Here is a 13981-nt window from a genome sequence, read left to right on the forward strand (position 1 = left end):
GTCTCTCAAGAAAGAAAAGTAGAGAAAGGGGGAGAGGAGTATATAAAAAGGAGTTTAGGAGGTAAGAATCCTAAAAGTTAGAGAGGGGATACTTCAAAAAACACACCAAAGGCTGGGAGTGAGCACAGGGAGTAGAACACTGATCATAGAACAGATGTATAGGGCTGTAGTGGTATACTGGAAATGAAAACACTATCCTACTATGTTAAGGGAGAGAGGGAGAAATAATCAGATTTCACAATTTAAGGTGAAAGAGCTACTGAACAGAAAGAATTAGCATTTAACTGTGTATTTTTATATACCATATAAGCCACATTTAAGTAAAATAAATTACAAGCCCTCAGTTCAGTTCAGTTGTACTGTGAGCAATTAGAATACTAAAGCCCTGTGAACTCAATGCTAACATTAACTCAGAGCCATTTCTTACTTGATTTCAGAACCTTTCCACCCAAGGCATTCTATAATGAAACTTAATTTTATTATAAAGGGTGGTGTCACTTACACTGTTTGGATTTGGAGGCACCCTGTCCTTTGGACATGAAATCACTGCCCTATAGCAGCAGCTGATGCTTTCAACTGCTTCCCACCCCTCCCCAAACTCCTTCTCCCACAGTATCCCCTGCACTCTGTGAGGGGGGCAGCGAGGTGATTCAGTGTGTCTTGCAGCTTCAGAAACAGCTTCTATCTGGAGTTACATAAGGAAGTTTTGCAAAGTGGCATGCTATCACTAGAGATTTAGTCATTCCATGTGGGCTGGATTCAAACTGAGATCTCAGGAGCTCAAAAGACAGAGCGACACAGCCTCCACGGAAGCCTGTGTACGGCAAGTGTGCTAGAATAGAGCCTTGTAATGAGAGGAAGCCCAGGTTTTATTAACAAACAGTATGGCAAACCACAATTTCTTTTAAGATCACTTCATACCTCCTTAGGAGAACTATAATTGGGGACGCCTTGATGTTTCACTATGTGACGAGTTAAGAATTATGCCTGAGTCACTGTACTAGCCTTCATTTAAACTTTAATGTGCATTTTGCATTGGGTATAAAAACACCACTGCAATTACAATCTATTCAACACATAGTGGGTACTTAAGTGCAGAGAACAGAATGCCAACAATTGGTTTTTAATTTTTTTTTTCTCTACCTGTGCAATTTTGATCTAGGCAAAATAATAAATTCCTTTATTTAGTTCTATTTGCTACTGCTTTCACTATATGCAGAGAGAGGAAAAAGTAACTTATAAGGTTAGCAAGGAAAAACAAAAAAAAAAAAATTACCAGAAGCAATATCATTTTTTTAGGTGGCTAATGAAGATTTATAAGATCCAAAAGGTATGACTGAGTTCAGAATAGCTCCCAAGTTGCAGCCCTTTGCAATAACATCCAGAATTTTCTTACTAGCCTTCACAGCTATTTCTAAAAGAAAAGCACATAAGTAGCAGCTTTGTTCCTCACATAAGATTAAATTTTCAGAGTAATTTTACAAATTAGGAATCTTTATGTTTATAAAACTACAATCTATGTTTGCAAGCAAAAATGATCCTACTATATTCTTTGCAAAAGCATGGGAGCAGACGTGCTAGTGTTGTTCAAGGGATGAGAAAATGAACCCTGTTCTTCTGAAAAATCTCAGAAATCAGGCTATACAAAGCCTTGCAACAATACTGTCATCTGTTTAAATACTGGGACTATTGGGGAGGGGAGCTCAGCAGTGGTGGGAAGGCTTTCATGTAGCTACATGTTTATTTTGTTTAATTTTTTTTTTTGTTAACTGTTTTACTCAGTAGCTTTTACATATTAATATCAGTTCCATGAAAAGTGGGAAAAATAAAGCATTTGGGGAACTAGTGAAAGAATCTTTATATCACAAATATCTATCTGTTTTTAAGAATTCTCTGTAATTGTCCTTAATCTGGTTACTTTACAATTCTTTGTCATCACCATTTCTAAAACTTACAAATCCTCTCCTGCAGAGTTCAGTATGCATTACTGATACATTACTGGGCACACAGGTTTCACAAAGAAGATACCAAACAAATATGTGATGTTAAAATACTTATGCTTCTAAATATATTTATTCTAATACTTCGCTGGTCCAAACTCTCTGTATGAAACCCTTCAGAAATCTGACCTGTAAGAAATCTTGACTTTACTCAGACCTTCTTTTCAGTGGCTACCGGGAAATAATAAAAAAATAGCAGTTCAAATACCTGCTTTGCTACAGCAGTAAGTAACAGCAGACATTAATTTCAGAAAATAAACTGAAACATTTGAGGAACTGACCATTAAAACAGGCTTCTCTCTAAATATTTATGATCCATTTTATAACTGGAAGAAAGGTGTTCTGGAATACTGATCTCTAGTGTTACACCTACAGATCTACAACACTCACAAATAAATAATAAATATTGATATGTGTGTGCGTGGGTCTACCTACCTGTACTGTATTTTCAATGGGTGTGAAATATCCAATATAATACATAAGCTCTTTGAATACCTCACTCCAAACTCAAAACACTGTGAAATTCTGTGTAATTTTTACAATGTTTCAGCAACGGTTTATACCAAAGCAATGCTTTCATTTTCAATACCAGTGTATAAATGTATTTTCCCTATCAAAGATTTTGTGATGCAAACATGATTATTACTGTACCTGATTTGATCATGGTATTCTAGGAGAGATCAAATAATAGAGGAGTTTTTTCCCCCTTCTTTTTCTAGTGCCTTTTAAAAAAATTCCACTATCAAAGAATGTTAATTTCTAAGGTTTGATCTAGAGATTCCTATGTAAGTATACAATTATTAGGGAAAAAGAGGCACAACAGTGAATATTTTAAAGCAATGTAATCAATATTTTTGCTTTGTGTAGATTTCCCTGCAACAATGAACAAAAAGATCTACTTCAGATTTAGAAACTCAGCTTTAAAGGGAAAGCTAGACAACAAAAAGCAAGAAAGTACTCACCTCTTCACGTAATTTTATCAACTGCAACATGAACGCACAAAAAAGATAAAAAGGAAAGAAATGGCAGGAAAGAAAGATCAGTTGTGTGACAGGATACAGAATTAACATTGACAATTTATCTGTTTACATGTTTAGCATTTAAAAATCACAGACAAACACATTAAAAGAACCTAAACATAGACTACATGCAGAGTTTTTTGAACGAATAAAGATCACTTTCTCACACTGTCACATTAAACAAAGAGAATAGTGTGAAATTCTCTTTTAAACCACATCTAAGACACCATCATGAAATAAAGGGGAATGACTTCATAGAAGTCTATATTATAAAGAAAAAAACAAGTTTACTATTCCTCTCTTCCAAGATTGTACAGCTGAAGTGGTTTTGTATATACAAGTTTGCAGAATGTTTTCTGTATATTTTAGTTGTGACAACTGATTTCTTATTTTACTAGCAGATCTAACTTATTAATAGATGACTGCATCTTTATAGCATGTAACCAGTATTTCAATTTTTATATACCCAAGTTCTACTGTAACTATATTATCTAATTTTATTATTGAACTTCATACAGGGGGTTTTGCCATGTAAAAAAAAAAAAAAGCAGCAGTTTAGTCAAATGACTCAGAATTATGATTTATTGAACAGCTTATTTAAAAATAGACAAAGGAATAGGGAACAACATGAAACATATTTCCCTCAGAAAAGACCCATTCCAGGTTCTTAATCCACTATACAGAGTGTGTGTATATATACACACATAGAGTGTGTGTGTATACTTATATAGTATATACATTTATATTTATTAATTTATGCTTGTAAATCAACACAATCTAACACCGTTAATAATACTGCTCTGGCAGGTTTACTATAAAACTAAATAAAACCCCAGCCTGACTATCAAGCCATGTTGTAATATACTCTCCCCTTAGAGAGAGAGAGAAATTATTTGTAATGGAACAAAACCTATAATCACTGACAATAAATGTCTGCACAAGAGTGGTTCTTTATAAAAAAATTACAGTTCTCTCACCGATTCCAGTTGAATTCGAAAGTACAACAGCTACATAATTACCTCAGTTTATGCTGATATTTCACCTACAGTTTCATAGCACTAATTTTCAACACGTGTAAGTTCAGAATGTTTACTACTACTTAAGTCTCACCAGCATGAAGGAAACAAAAGAACCTCCATTATTCTCTACTGTTTCATATGGCTCGTCTAAAATTGAACGTTACAAAACGGACAAGGAGGCTCTAACGAGATGTAATTAGGAGGGCTACAACACCACATCAACTCTAAGTGAACCAGCTCCTCTGCACATAGCTTAAAGGAACTTTGCTAGAATTTGGTATAAAGAAAACTGCATTGTCTGCCAAACCAATGCTTAAATTCAAGTGCCTGGCCTATCATAAATTGGTCTCTTTCTCCAGCTCTTCCTCCCCCTTTTTTCCCCAAAAAGGCAAACATTAAGGCTGTTTAGAAAGAGAGATCTGGGAGTTGATCACATTGCTATCTTTTCTTTCTGAGGCCACCATTCTTCAGTTGACTATGATACTTAAAGGGCCAAAGTTTAAAACGACTCTCCCGCAATAGAGCCCGTTTGGGCATGCCACCCTGCTATAATCAATGAGAGTTTTAAAATGCTGCACATTTGTTTTTTCAATAGGTCCCAAACAAAAATGTTCTATCTTGTTTGTGCTGCATGGCTGAATTTAAGCTCTGCATGGGATTTGCAGCTAAGCTAAGTAATGGGAGAGGGTTTGGGGTTTTTTTTTAACATTGGCTGAAAGATATTCATTCAAATTAACAAAAGATATATTTTTCCCCCATTTAACAATGCTCTTGATGAAAATGTGTTACCTTTACGTTTCTATTTTGAAACATTATTTTTATTATGCTCACTGCTGAACTATAAACAGCGTTAAGCCGTGTGCAGCCACCATTTTAGGTTATGATAATCAGCATATTTTTGAAACAAAGATTTATTTATTTAATTTTTTGCAATACAGAATTCGATAGAAGAGGTAATCTGTTCCTTTGTAGGCTAAAAAAAAAATAAAAAATCTGGTTTACGCTGGTTTGAACCAGTGGAATCTCTTGTGGCTAAGCCTTCTGCTGTGACTAAAATCAAAACTGCGCCACAGAGAGCAAGGGAGCGAGATGGGATGTGTGTGTGTGTGCGCGTGTGTGTCTGTGAGGCATGTCACGTGACACAGAAAACTACCGAATTTTTTTTAAAAAGCTGATAACGCTACCGCCGTCTCTGTCCGCATATAGATAACGAATAAATGCTGAACTCTATTAAACGCCCTTTACACATTATCGTGGGTCGAACACACAATTTTCTGAACTTATGATGACAGTCTATTTATTTTGCTATAAACCCTCGGCATGTAACGAACAGATTTGTGTCTGGTAATGATCTGCTCTGCCAGGGCTATATAAAATGATACCGACCTTCTTTAGATCTTGGCGAATTAAATTGACCAACTTCACCCCCTGGTCTGTAGCTGAAGTTTGACACACTTTATGCACAGCAAGTCCAAATCTAATATTATCACAACTTTGTAGTCAGAAATTAAGTAGCCACAAAACATTTGTTCACCAGAAATCACTTATAAAATGTATGTATATACAGACACACAATTTAACCTAATGAGGATTTATTTTAACTTACTAATGAACATAGTTGCAAAAGAGAAAGGAACACTTGTATCTCAAGGAAGTTGGTAATACTGTACCTGACATTATTTTGGTCGAGAACGATTTCTGATTTAACCCAACATATCCTTTCTCAAAACCATATGAATTGCTACATAAAACAGTTCTATTATTATTAAAGTGAAGCCACAACTTTAAGTAGTGTATCATTGCAATGAAAAACTCAAGGGATTTAAATTAAAAACTTTCAAGGGATTTGCTTAATGTTGGTGGCCAGGATGACAAACAAGACTTGAAAGCAACAAAACCTGTTTGAGACCACTCCTGGAAAATAAATAACAACCCAATGCACATAGTTTTTGAGATTGGGTGAGTGAAGTGGGGTTTTTTTATGCAAGAGGGGATGTCTCTTGATTCTCAACCTCGAAGTGCCTCATTTGACTACATTCATATGGTTCAAATTAAGAAGAAATTAATTTATGCTAAGCAATGACTTTACTAAACTCTAAGTGCATTAAGAGCACTACATCACTACCTACCTAATTAAACAAAGATACATTTATTTCAAAAGAAACTTTCAATAGCAAAACTGTATAATTCTTACAACTTCTTACAGGAAATTTCTATATGCTTTATCTGGTAAAATTAGTTAAGTCTTAGTATACACATTATATGGCAATTATATTCTAATCTATCATCCAGATATAATGGCTGCTACTTATGGGAGACATTTTGGAAAACCAAGAAAACAAAAGACAAATCATCATTTGCTAATTCTTCAATCTGTTCTTTGTGCTTCAATCTTTCTTCTTGGGAGAACAACTGGAAACTCATACCTATCACCCTACGTATTACAGCCTGTAACTTGGCTGTGGTTCACTGTAATTGTACCTTTGAAACTCAAATAAAAAAAGAAGTTGAATAATGAAAATATCCAGATTGTTTATTTCCCCAATAGTGCCTTATTTATTTCTCGATATTTAATATGGTCATACTAGCCAGTATACAATAAGTTCCTTTTGTTTTCTCTCTCCACCAAAAACATTATGCAAGTGTTATCACAATGACAAAGACCATACCCAAAATGTGCTACTCGTATCTCTTATCTGCCTCTGAATAACACCCTAGACTGCCCAGATATCCAGTATTTCTATTGCCAGATTTTACCAATATTTGTGGATTAGTACAGGAGCAATTCTGAACAGGCAACTTTTTTCAATACCTCCTGTCAGAAGAGGAATCCTTCCTCTCCGTTTTCACAGTTTGGTGACTGAATTGGGGAAAACAAACCCATCATTTTTCGGTTAAACTAATTTAACCTAATCCAAACTGACTGAGAAGTAAAAATCCTACAGCATCAGGGTCAGGGTCAGTCCACATACCTATATTTATTTCCACCAGAGAAACTGAAAGCAAGTATTTGAAACATTTTCAAACATTTTACTAGGCTGTAAGTTATACCTGAGCATCTTTTTATCATCTAGTCCAAGTTTTCTATCAATATAATAATGTATAGGAATGAAAGTGTATTAGACCTGGGGTTACCGAGTTAAATACGACAATATATCATGTTTGGTATATGGTAAGTACCCAAACCTTACATATGATTTTGATGGCTGTACATTTTAATAAGCTCAATACCAGCTGAAGTTTTTGCACTAACTGCTTGCACTCATAACTACATGCACAGAAGTACAGATATAAATAAGGATATTTAATAAGAAAAAGAAAATGTGAGATTTATTAACGAAAAAACACAATAAATAATGTATTTTTAAAAATAATGGCATTCACATATTTAAAAGAAATTAGGTGACTACCTTACAGTGCTATTTCATAATATTTTTTAAGAAAGGAATTCAGAACTTTCAAAGGTACAGGGGTAACAGCTTCAAGTTGGGTTATGGAATACGATTTTGATTACCTAAGACTATACAAAACTCCTTACGCAGCCAAAATTTTCTTCCATTTCTTCATTTGGAAGAAAAAATCCTCATGTTGACAAATGGTTGAAAGTAGCATTTAGTTCCTTGAGATGAGACTATGTCTCTTCCATCACGTTTGGAAAAAAGATCATACCTCATAAAAAGTGCACACATGAACCAGTAAATTAAACATTCCCTAAAAAGTGAAAATAAAATATTTTATCTCATCCCTACCCATAAGATATTCTAAGTAAAGTTTCTTATCACAATTGCCCTTTTATGTCTGAATTCACACAATTTTTTCTTGAAATGTAAAAATAGCAGCACCTTAAGAGAAATAAAATGAGAATCATAACACTTTCACAGGACTGCGTTTAAAATCATGACATGCAGACTATGAAACTCTTTTTCCTAAAATCACCTTTTCCATAAATTCATTATTGGGATAAAACCCCCTCTTTATTTTACTCAAATTTTGGAATCTCCCCTTGCTATAATATATAAATATGAAGATTAATATCTTTTAAATTTACCTCTTCACATAGATATCAGAGCTGCTCTACTCTAGTCTTGTGTCTTCAGATAAATTGTATCCTGTGTATGCTTTCATTAATGTATGAATTAAAGTCTATTAAAGAGCTTAAAACTTATAGAGCATATTTAAAATACTGCATAAGATAAGGGTAACAAGGTCTGTGTTTTGAAAGTCATTTTACCGGGTAAGTCTCCAAGTCTTTTTTTTTTCCTTTCTTAGTGGAGCTGAGCTTATACAGCAGGTATAGAAGATACAGAAAATTTCAGAACATTGTTGTGATCCATTTCCTTATTTACTATCACATTTCTTGAGTAAGCATTTAAACAATTTTCACTTTCACTATAAAATAATTTGGATTCTATATCGTCAGAAGAGGCAATCTGACATTTAAGAAAACTTTCGGCTAAATTCTAATTCAAAAGATACAACTTTGATGACATAATTTTCAAAAAGAAAAGAAATATTCTGCTTTCAAAGTGCCAAACAAGTTTCAGCCCCAGAACGAATATTAACAGGTAGGTCAAAGTCTCCTGAATAAAACACTGCCTTTGTAATTTTGGGTAGTTTAGCAGGATCCTCACTGTAGTATCCAGAATAACAATTTGGTTACAAGATTTTAAGAAAGCCTCAGGATTATCAAGCTTTCATTCATTAAAAGAGATGGATAGCATTCTGCATCCTGGTACAACATGCATTATGAAAGCATGCTCTTATTAGTACAACTTGTGAATTTTGGTACAAGAAGAGAAAATCTGTTTAGGGAAGGAATCACACAAGGAAACTGAGTGGGGAACTGCCTAATTCTGTGAGCGCACTTTCATTTGTTTTGCCTGCCAGTGTTGATTTAATTATACTGCATTATTATCAAAGCTGCATTATGTACTTTTTTTATTCCTTTTACATGTGTTTGAGGTGAAGACCTTGGCTTTGTCGGCAAACAGCGTGTTTCAAGTTATTTCTTAAGTACCAAATAATAAAGAAAAGAGAAGAAAAGATTTTTTTTAAGATAGCAGACAGTGATCACAAGTTAAAGGGTTAAATGTAAGATCTCCAAGAAACATTTTGAAGTTGATTAAGACCCCAGCTTTGCATTAAATAGTATCACTTCCACATGAGTTGTTGCTAATGCTGTTAAGGAGCAGCTTGAGAAGCCCAGTGTGCCAGTGACCTCCTTCACCCTCCAGCCACCCACTAGGGCTTCTTGATTAGCATCCTACCTGGTTCTCTGAGGAATTCCCGTCATCCCCTAGGAGCTCATTCCGCACCTCATCACTGTAGGCGATTCGTGACCTTTTCTGTAAAACAAAAAGAAAAAAGGGTTAGGAAGTAAAGCTCCGAAGCCATTGGTATCAAGGCTGATCATCTTGAACCTCGAGAGCCCCCTAATGGATACCTATTTGATATAAAAAAAAATAAAAATCTGCAAGTAAAAGTTATTACAAAGTTCTTCAACTGCTGTATTTTGACAAATCTGCATGGCAAAACCTTAGTATTTCTAAGACAGTCACACCCTCAACATTGCAGCAATGAAAGCAGCTTCAGTGAAGCTCAGGATAAGTAACGTGTGATCCCAGTTATGTTAATGGAGTAACCAGAGAGGCAATACACAATAATATCAGAAGCAATCAAGAAAAGCCAGGGCAGGAACCAAACATATTTTTTTGAAGAACACTTGCTAGCTGGACACAGAACTCAACATAACACTGCAGTGATGCCACTAAACAGGAAAGGAAGACTGAGTTTTTCCCATATGACTAATGTAAATCAAACCCGAACAACACACATTTGACACACTTGATTGCATTTAAAGATGTAAAAAATTAACAAGTGTTCTCTATACTGCTAAGGCTATGAAGGCCTACTGGGAAAGGGCAAGAAATTAAAGGGCAAAAGAAAGGAGAGAAAACAATAGGACAAGGAAACACTGGTTTACAGCAGTTCAAGGAAACACCACAAAACTGGGACAGTCATTCATGGCATCCTTACAGTTGTTATTCACAGCTTATGAGCATCAGATTTGCTCATGAACTGATCATCATGTAGATTCTAAACTAGAACAAGTGCCAAGCAATGGAAAGCAAATGTCTGAAGATTACCAGGGTAGCAGAGCATTCAATGGAACAACAGAGAAGTCCATAATGAGAACATCATCCCAGCTTTCAATTTCTCTGTTAGCCAAATAACAGGTCCTTAGTCGGTTAATATTTACCATTAAAAGAGAGACAGAGTTTTTATCATATTTTCTATTTTTTTTTCTTTTTTGAGAGTGGCTATGATCATTTTTATACTTCATCAGAGGAAGAAACCCAAGAGTAGCAAGAACTAAGCTGTAGGGCCTTCCTTTACCGATGGGAGCTTCCCTCACACCCTACCATGGTAGTGACTACCAGCGGGAACTCAGAAAAAACAAAACCCTCCTCAAATCTTCCCTAACTGGACCATCATGCCAAAAGACTTCTTTGAGACTAAGGGACAGGAAACAACTCACTAGAAATTATAGTGAGCATAGGGAAATTCATTACCTTTGTGACAAAGAAGTTTAGAAGTGGGTCACCCGTTATGCGTGTGGTCTAGCAGTGGAGTAAGCCTTGCATTGGTCACCTCACAGCAAAATATTTTAGCTCTTTATCCTGTGTAGTTCACCCTTTATAACCAATATCATCGTTACAAAGCTTACCCATTTGTGATTCAGTTGCCAGTGTTCAGATCTAGATTATGTACTAAAGCTACAGATGTAGAAAGGACAAAGCATACCATGGACCTACGACATGAGGTGAATTGTGCCAAATCTTTTGGAGATCTCAGCTGTCACAGTTTCATACTAACCAAGCTAAAGTAGTCTACAGCATTAAAGGAAATGAGAACCTTTAAACAGGCTGTGGTATCAGAGCTGCCTGTTTAAATTATTCATTTCATCACTATGGGGGACTAAAACACTCCACAGTATGCAAGAATATCATATGGAGATAGGTTTTGTTTTTCTCTTTTTTCACCAAAAAGCCAACAAATTGGCATAGATTGCTCAATTATATTATTTTCCTATTTTTATTTGATACACATCAAATAAGGAAGGAAATTACAAATATATACCAATAAATATCTAATCTTCTTGTCTGATTAAGATTCAATCTTAAGACTTCATTTGAGGTCTAGTAGTTCAATTGTACAGTTTCTCCCAATTTCACAAAATGACTCAGCCCCATTGATTCTGTTAGTGTTGAATGTATTTATGATTATTAGACTGAGATGAAGAGCATGATGCTCCATGAGCTTGTTCTCCAGTGAACAAGCTGCCTAATAATATGTAGGGACTGAGATGGTCCTTGGTTACACATCATTTATTTGAAAGATTTAACTGGATGATATTCTCATTCTTAAGAGCCAGCATGGGAGAAAGGAAAAAGCATATACTTTATGGAAAATAAATAAATGTTAATAGCAATACAATTTTAAGAGACCTTTTATAATCTTTATATCATCACCGCTGAACTTAATAAATATATTTGTATCATTGTTCTTTTATTGCAAAAATCTGTCATGATCTGAAAATCAGCAATTATATTAAAAGAAATAATGCTTTGACTACAATTAGTTACAACTCTTTGCCATAATCAATAAATAATTTGATACTAGTTTTGATCACAGTTTCACTTCCAAATGAATCAATAATATAAAAGGAAAGGTCTTTGAACTAAAGTGTTCATTTATTCTTTAAGGATTTGTCCAAAATATCAATATCTTGAATTACTATTCTTATTTTTATTAAAGTATTATTGGTTAACACTTCCAAATGTGGCTATACAAAATAGTTTGGCTTGTCTGAACTCAGTAATTAAACAATTTTCTATATTTTTTTTTAGTTCATAACTATCAGCTGTTTATAAATACGTACTTTAGCCAAATGCAAGAATGATAGTTTGAGCTGGAAATGTCACACACTCTGCTACAGTTTGAAGGAACCCAATTCATAATGCATTTTATAAATAGTTAATGACTTCTATACATAAGCTAACCAGGCAAATCAAGAAATTGTCAACATTTTTAGTCTTAGTTGTCAGTTACCACTGTCTACTGGTACTTTATATGTATGTTTCTAGAAAAGACAGAAGCTTTACAGAGTTTGTAATCCAAGGCATTTCTGGGCAGCTCAATATAGGTTTAAGAGGTTCTGTGTGCAGGTTTTTGTCTGTAAAGGTCTGTCATATATTGAAGTTTTCCTTGTATTTTATATTTTCTTGTATATATCTAGACAAAAAGTCGAAGCACACAAGTGCTTTTGCTCAGTGGATATATTTCAAATGTACCATGTGCCCAAACACACGGTGACAGAAAAGGGTTAAGCTACTTTCTACAAGAACTTCAAGACAGAGAAAGTTTCAGGGGCTGTTTTAAATGTACTACAGTACCCAGACCTTCTGACAAGGAAGAATTTCTGATTCCAAGCAGACCTCTCTTGGTTTATGAACAGGATTTTTGCATACCGATTGGGTGATTTCCTTAAAGCCCTGTTCAAACAGATACACTTGCTCAGTTCTGTCTGGCAATTTGGCTTTAAACAATCTGTCTACTTGACCCAAGCCTTAACATTTCCCAATAGAACTGAATGTCTTCATGGGCAAGCCCAGCTAAATTAGAATTGAAATGAATTAACTCAGCTTAAACTAATTAAGATCTGTGATCTGCAGTACCACCCCCCTGTATGATTCTACATGTGAAGCAGGGTACACGTAACCAGACTGTAAGAATTCTGCTATACTACTAATCTGAGCATACCAATGAAGTTCGTCTATTACTAAAGCATATGAGAAGTTAATTTCCATGGCCTACACATGGCAAAGCAATTGCTTAAATTGCCTCACCTGGGAATTTAATACAATGTTATCATCAGACCAGCCACACTGTAAATAGATTTATAATGCTTTCCATGTGCTAGGCTAGGTTGCATATGAATTAAGTAATGATCTGGTATTACAATACAATCAGCTAGTTCCCACACCTGGCAGACAGGATATTTTGCTAAATTACTACCTATACAGATACATCACAACATAAAAACAGGAAAGGTAATGGGAAGAGAAACAATCTACATGGTGTCTGACCGAATTTTACATGGTAACCAAATAAGATGTAGATAGAAAGAGGGATCCAAAATAATCTGTTTCCAACATCTGCACAACAGAATACATACTTATTCATTTCTATTCAATTTTGGCCTAATTTTCCGCATTCTATACTTTAATTACCATCCACAAACTGAAATGTTCCCATTAGTGAAGGCCAGAACTAGCCTATGCCCCTTCACTTCAACGCACTTCCAGCAATCAGTCAAATAATTGATATAAAGTATTGTACATTTTCATACATGAACTGAAGAATAGCTTTCTCCCTCCTAAATGCTAAGCAGCCCCCCAAACAAATGAGCAAACCTAGGTTCGTTTCAGACAAAAGACCCAGCAAATCCTTTCATCTCAACCTCTCCATTTTTCAGGCTCAATGTTTTAAGAACGGATTAAACAGATTTTTCTGTGGAATACCCGTAAATAAACAAAAAGGCTTATTTATCCACAAACATCTGTTTTCATACAAAATTCATTAGAATTTCCTAGTATATATAAATGTTTTAAAAAAATCTCCAGGCATCTGTTTCACGGTTTGGCCCTGCTCTAGATGTAAATAAATACTCAAGATTAACATAACCAAAAATAATTTGTAGGAATAAATTAGATTTTATTTTCTGTTCTTTGAGAGTAGACATTTTTGCCATTGCTCTCACTAAAAGCAAGGTGAAAAAAGTGACTTGATTCTCAAATGGATAGCTAAATACTGCAGAATATACACATTCATCTCCGCCTTTTGGAATAAGTATTTAAGTATTTTTTGCTGAGCAGAAATG

General features: G+C 34.8%; 1 protein-coding gene across 5 annotated transcripts in view; it reads right to left on the minus strand.

Moving 5' to 3' along the window:
- The window catches only part of VTI1A (vesicle transport through interaction with t-SNAREs 1A), a 273601-nt gene that overhangs the window by 211749 nt on the left and 47871 nt on the right, over positions 1-13981 (minus strand). For 3 of the 5 annotated variants that reach the window (XM_017839949.1, XM_017839970.1, XM_017839964.1), the window contains exons 4-5: positions 9306-9383; positions 2963-2983 (exon numbers count right to left, since the gene is read on the minus strand). In XM_017839949.1, the coding sequence (XP_017695438.1) occupies positions 2963-2983; positions 9306-9383 (99 nt within the window). The remainder of the gene's footprint in view (positions 1-2962; positions 2984-9305; positions 9384-13981) is intronic. The other 2 variants (XM_017839957.1, XM_017839976.1) reach the window with 1 other exon arrangement.

This window comes from Lepidothrix coronata, unplaced genomic scaffold (genome assembly GCF_001604755.1).
Source record: "Lepidothrix coronata isolate B3197 unplaced genomic scaffold, Lepidothrix_coronata-1.0 Scaffold8, whole genome shotgun sequence".
Lineage (NCBI taxonomy): Eukaryota > Metazoa > Chordata > Aves > Passeriformes > Pipridae > Lepidothrix > Lepidothrix coronata.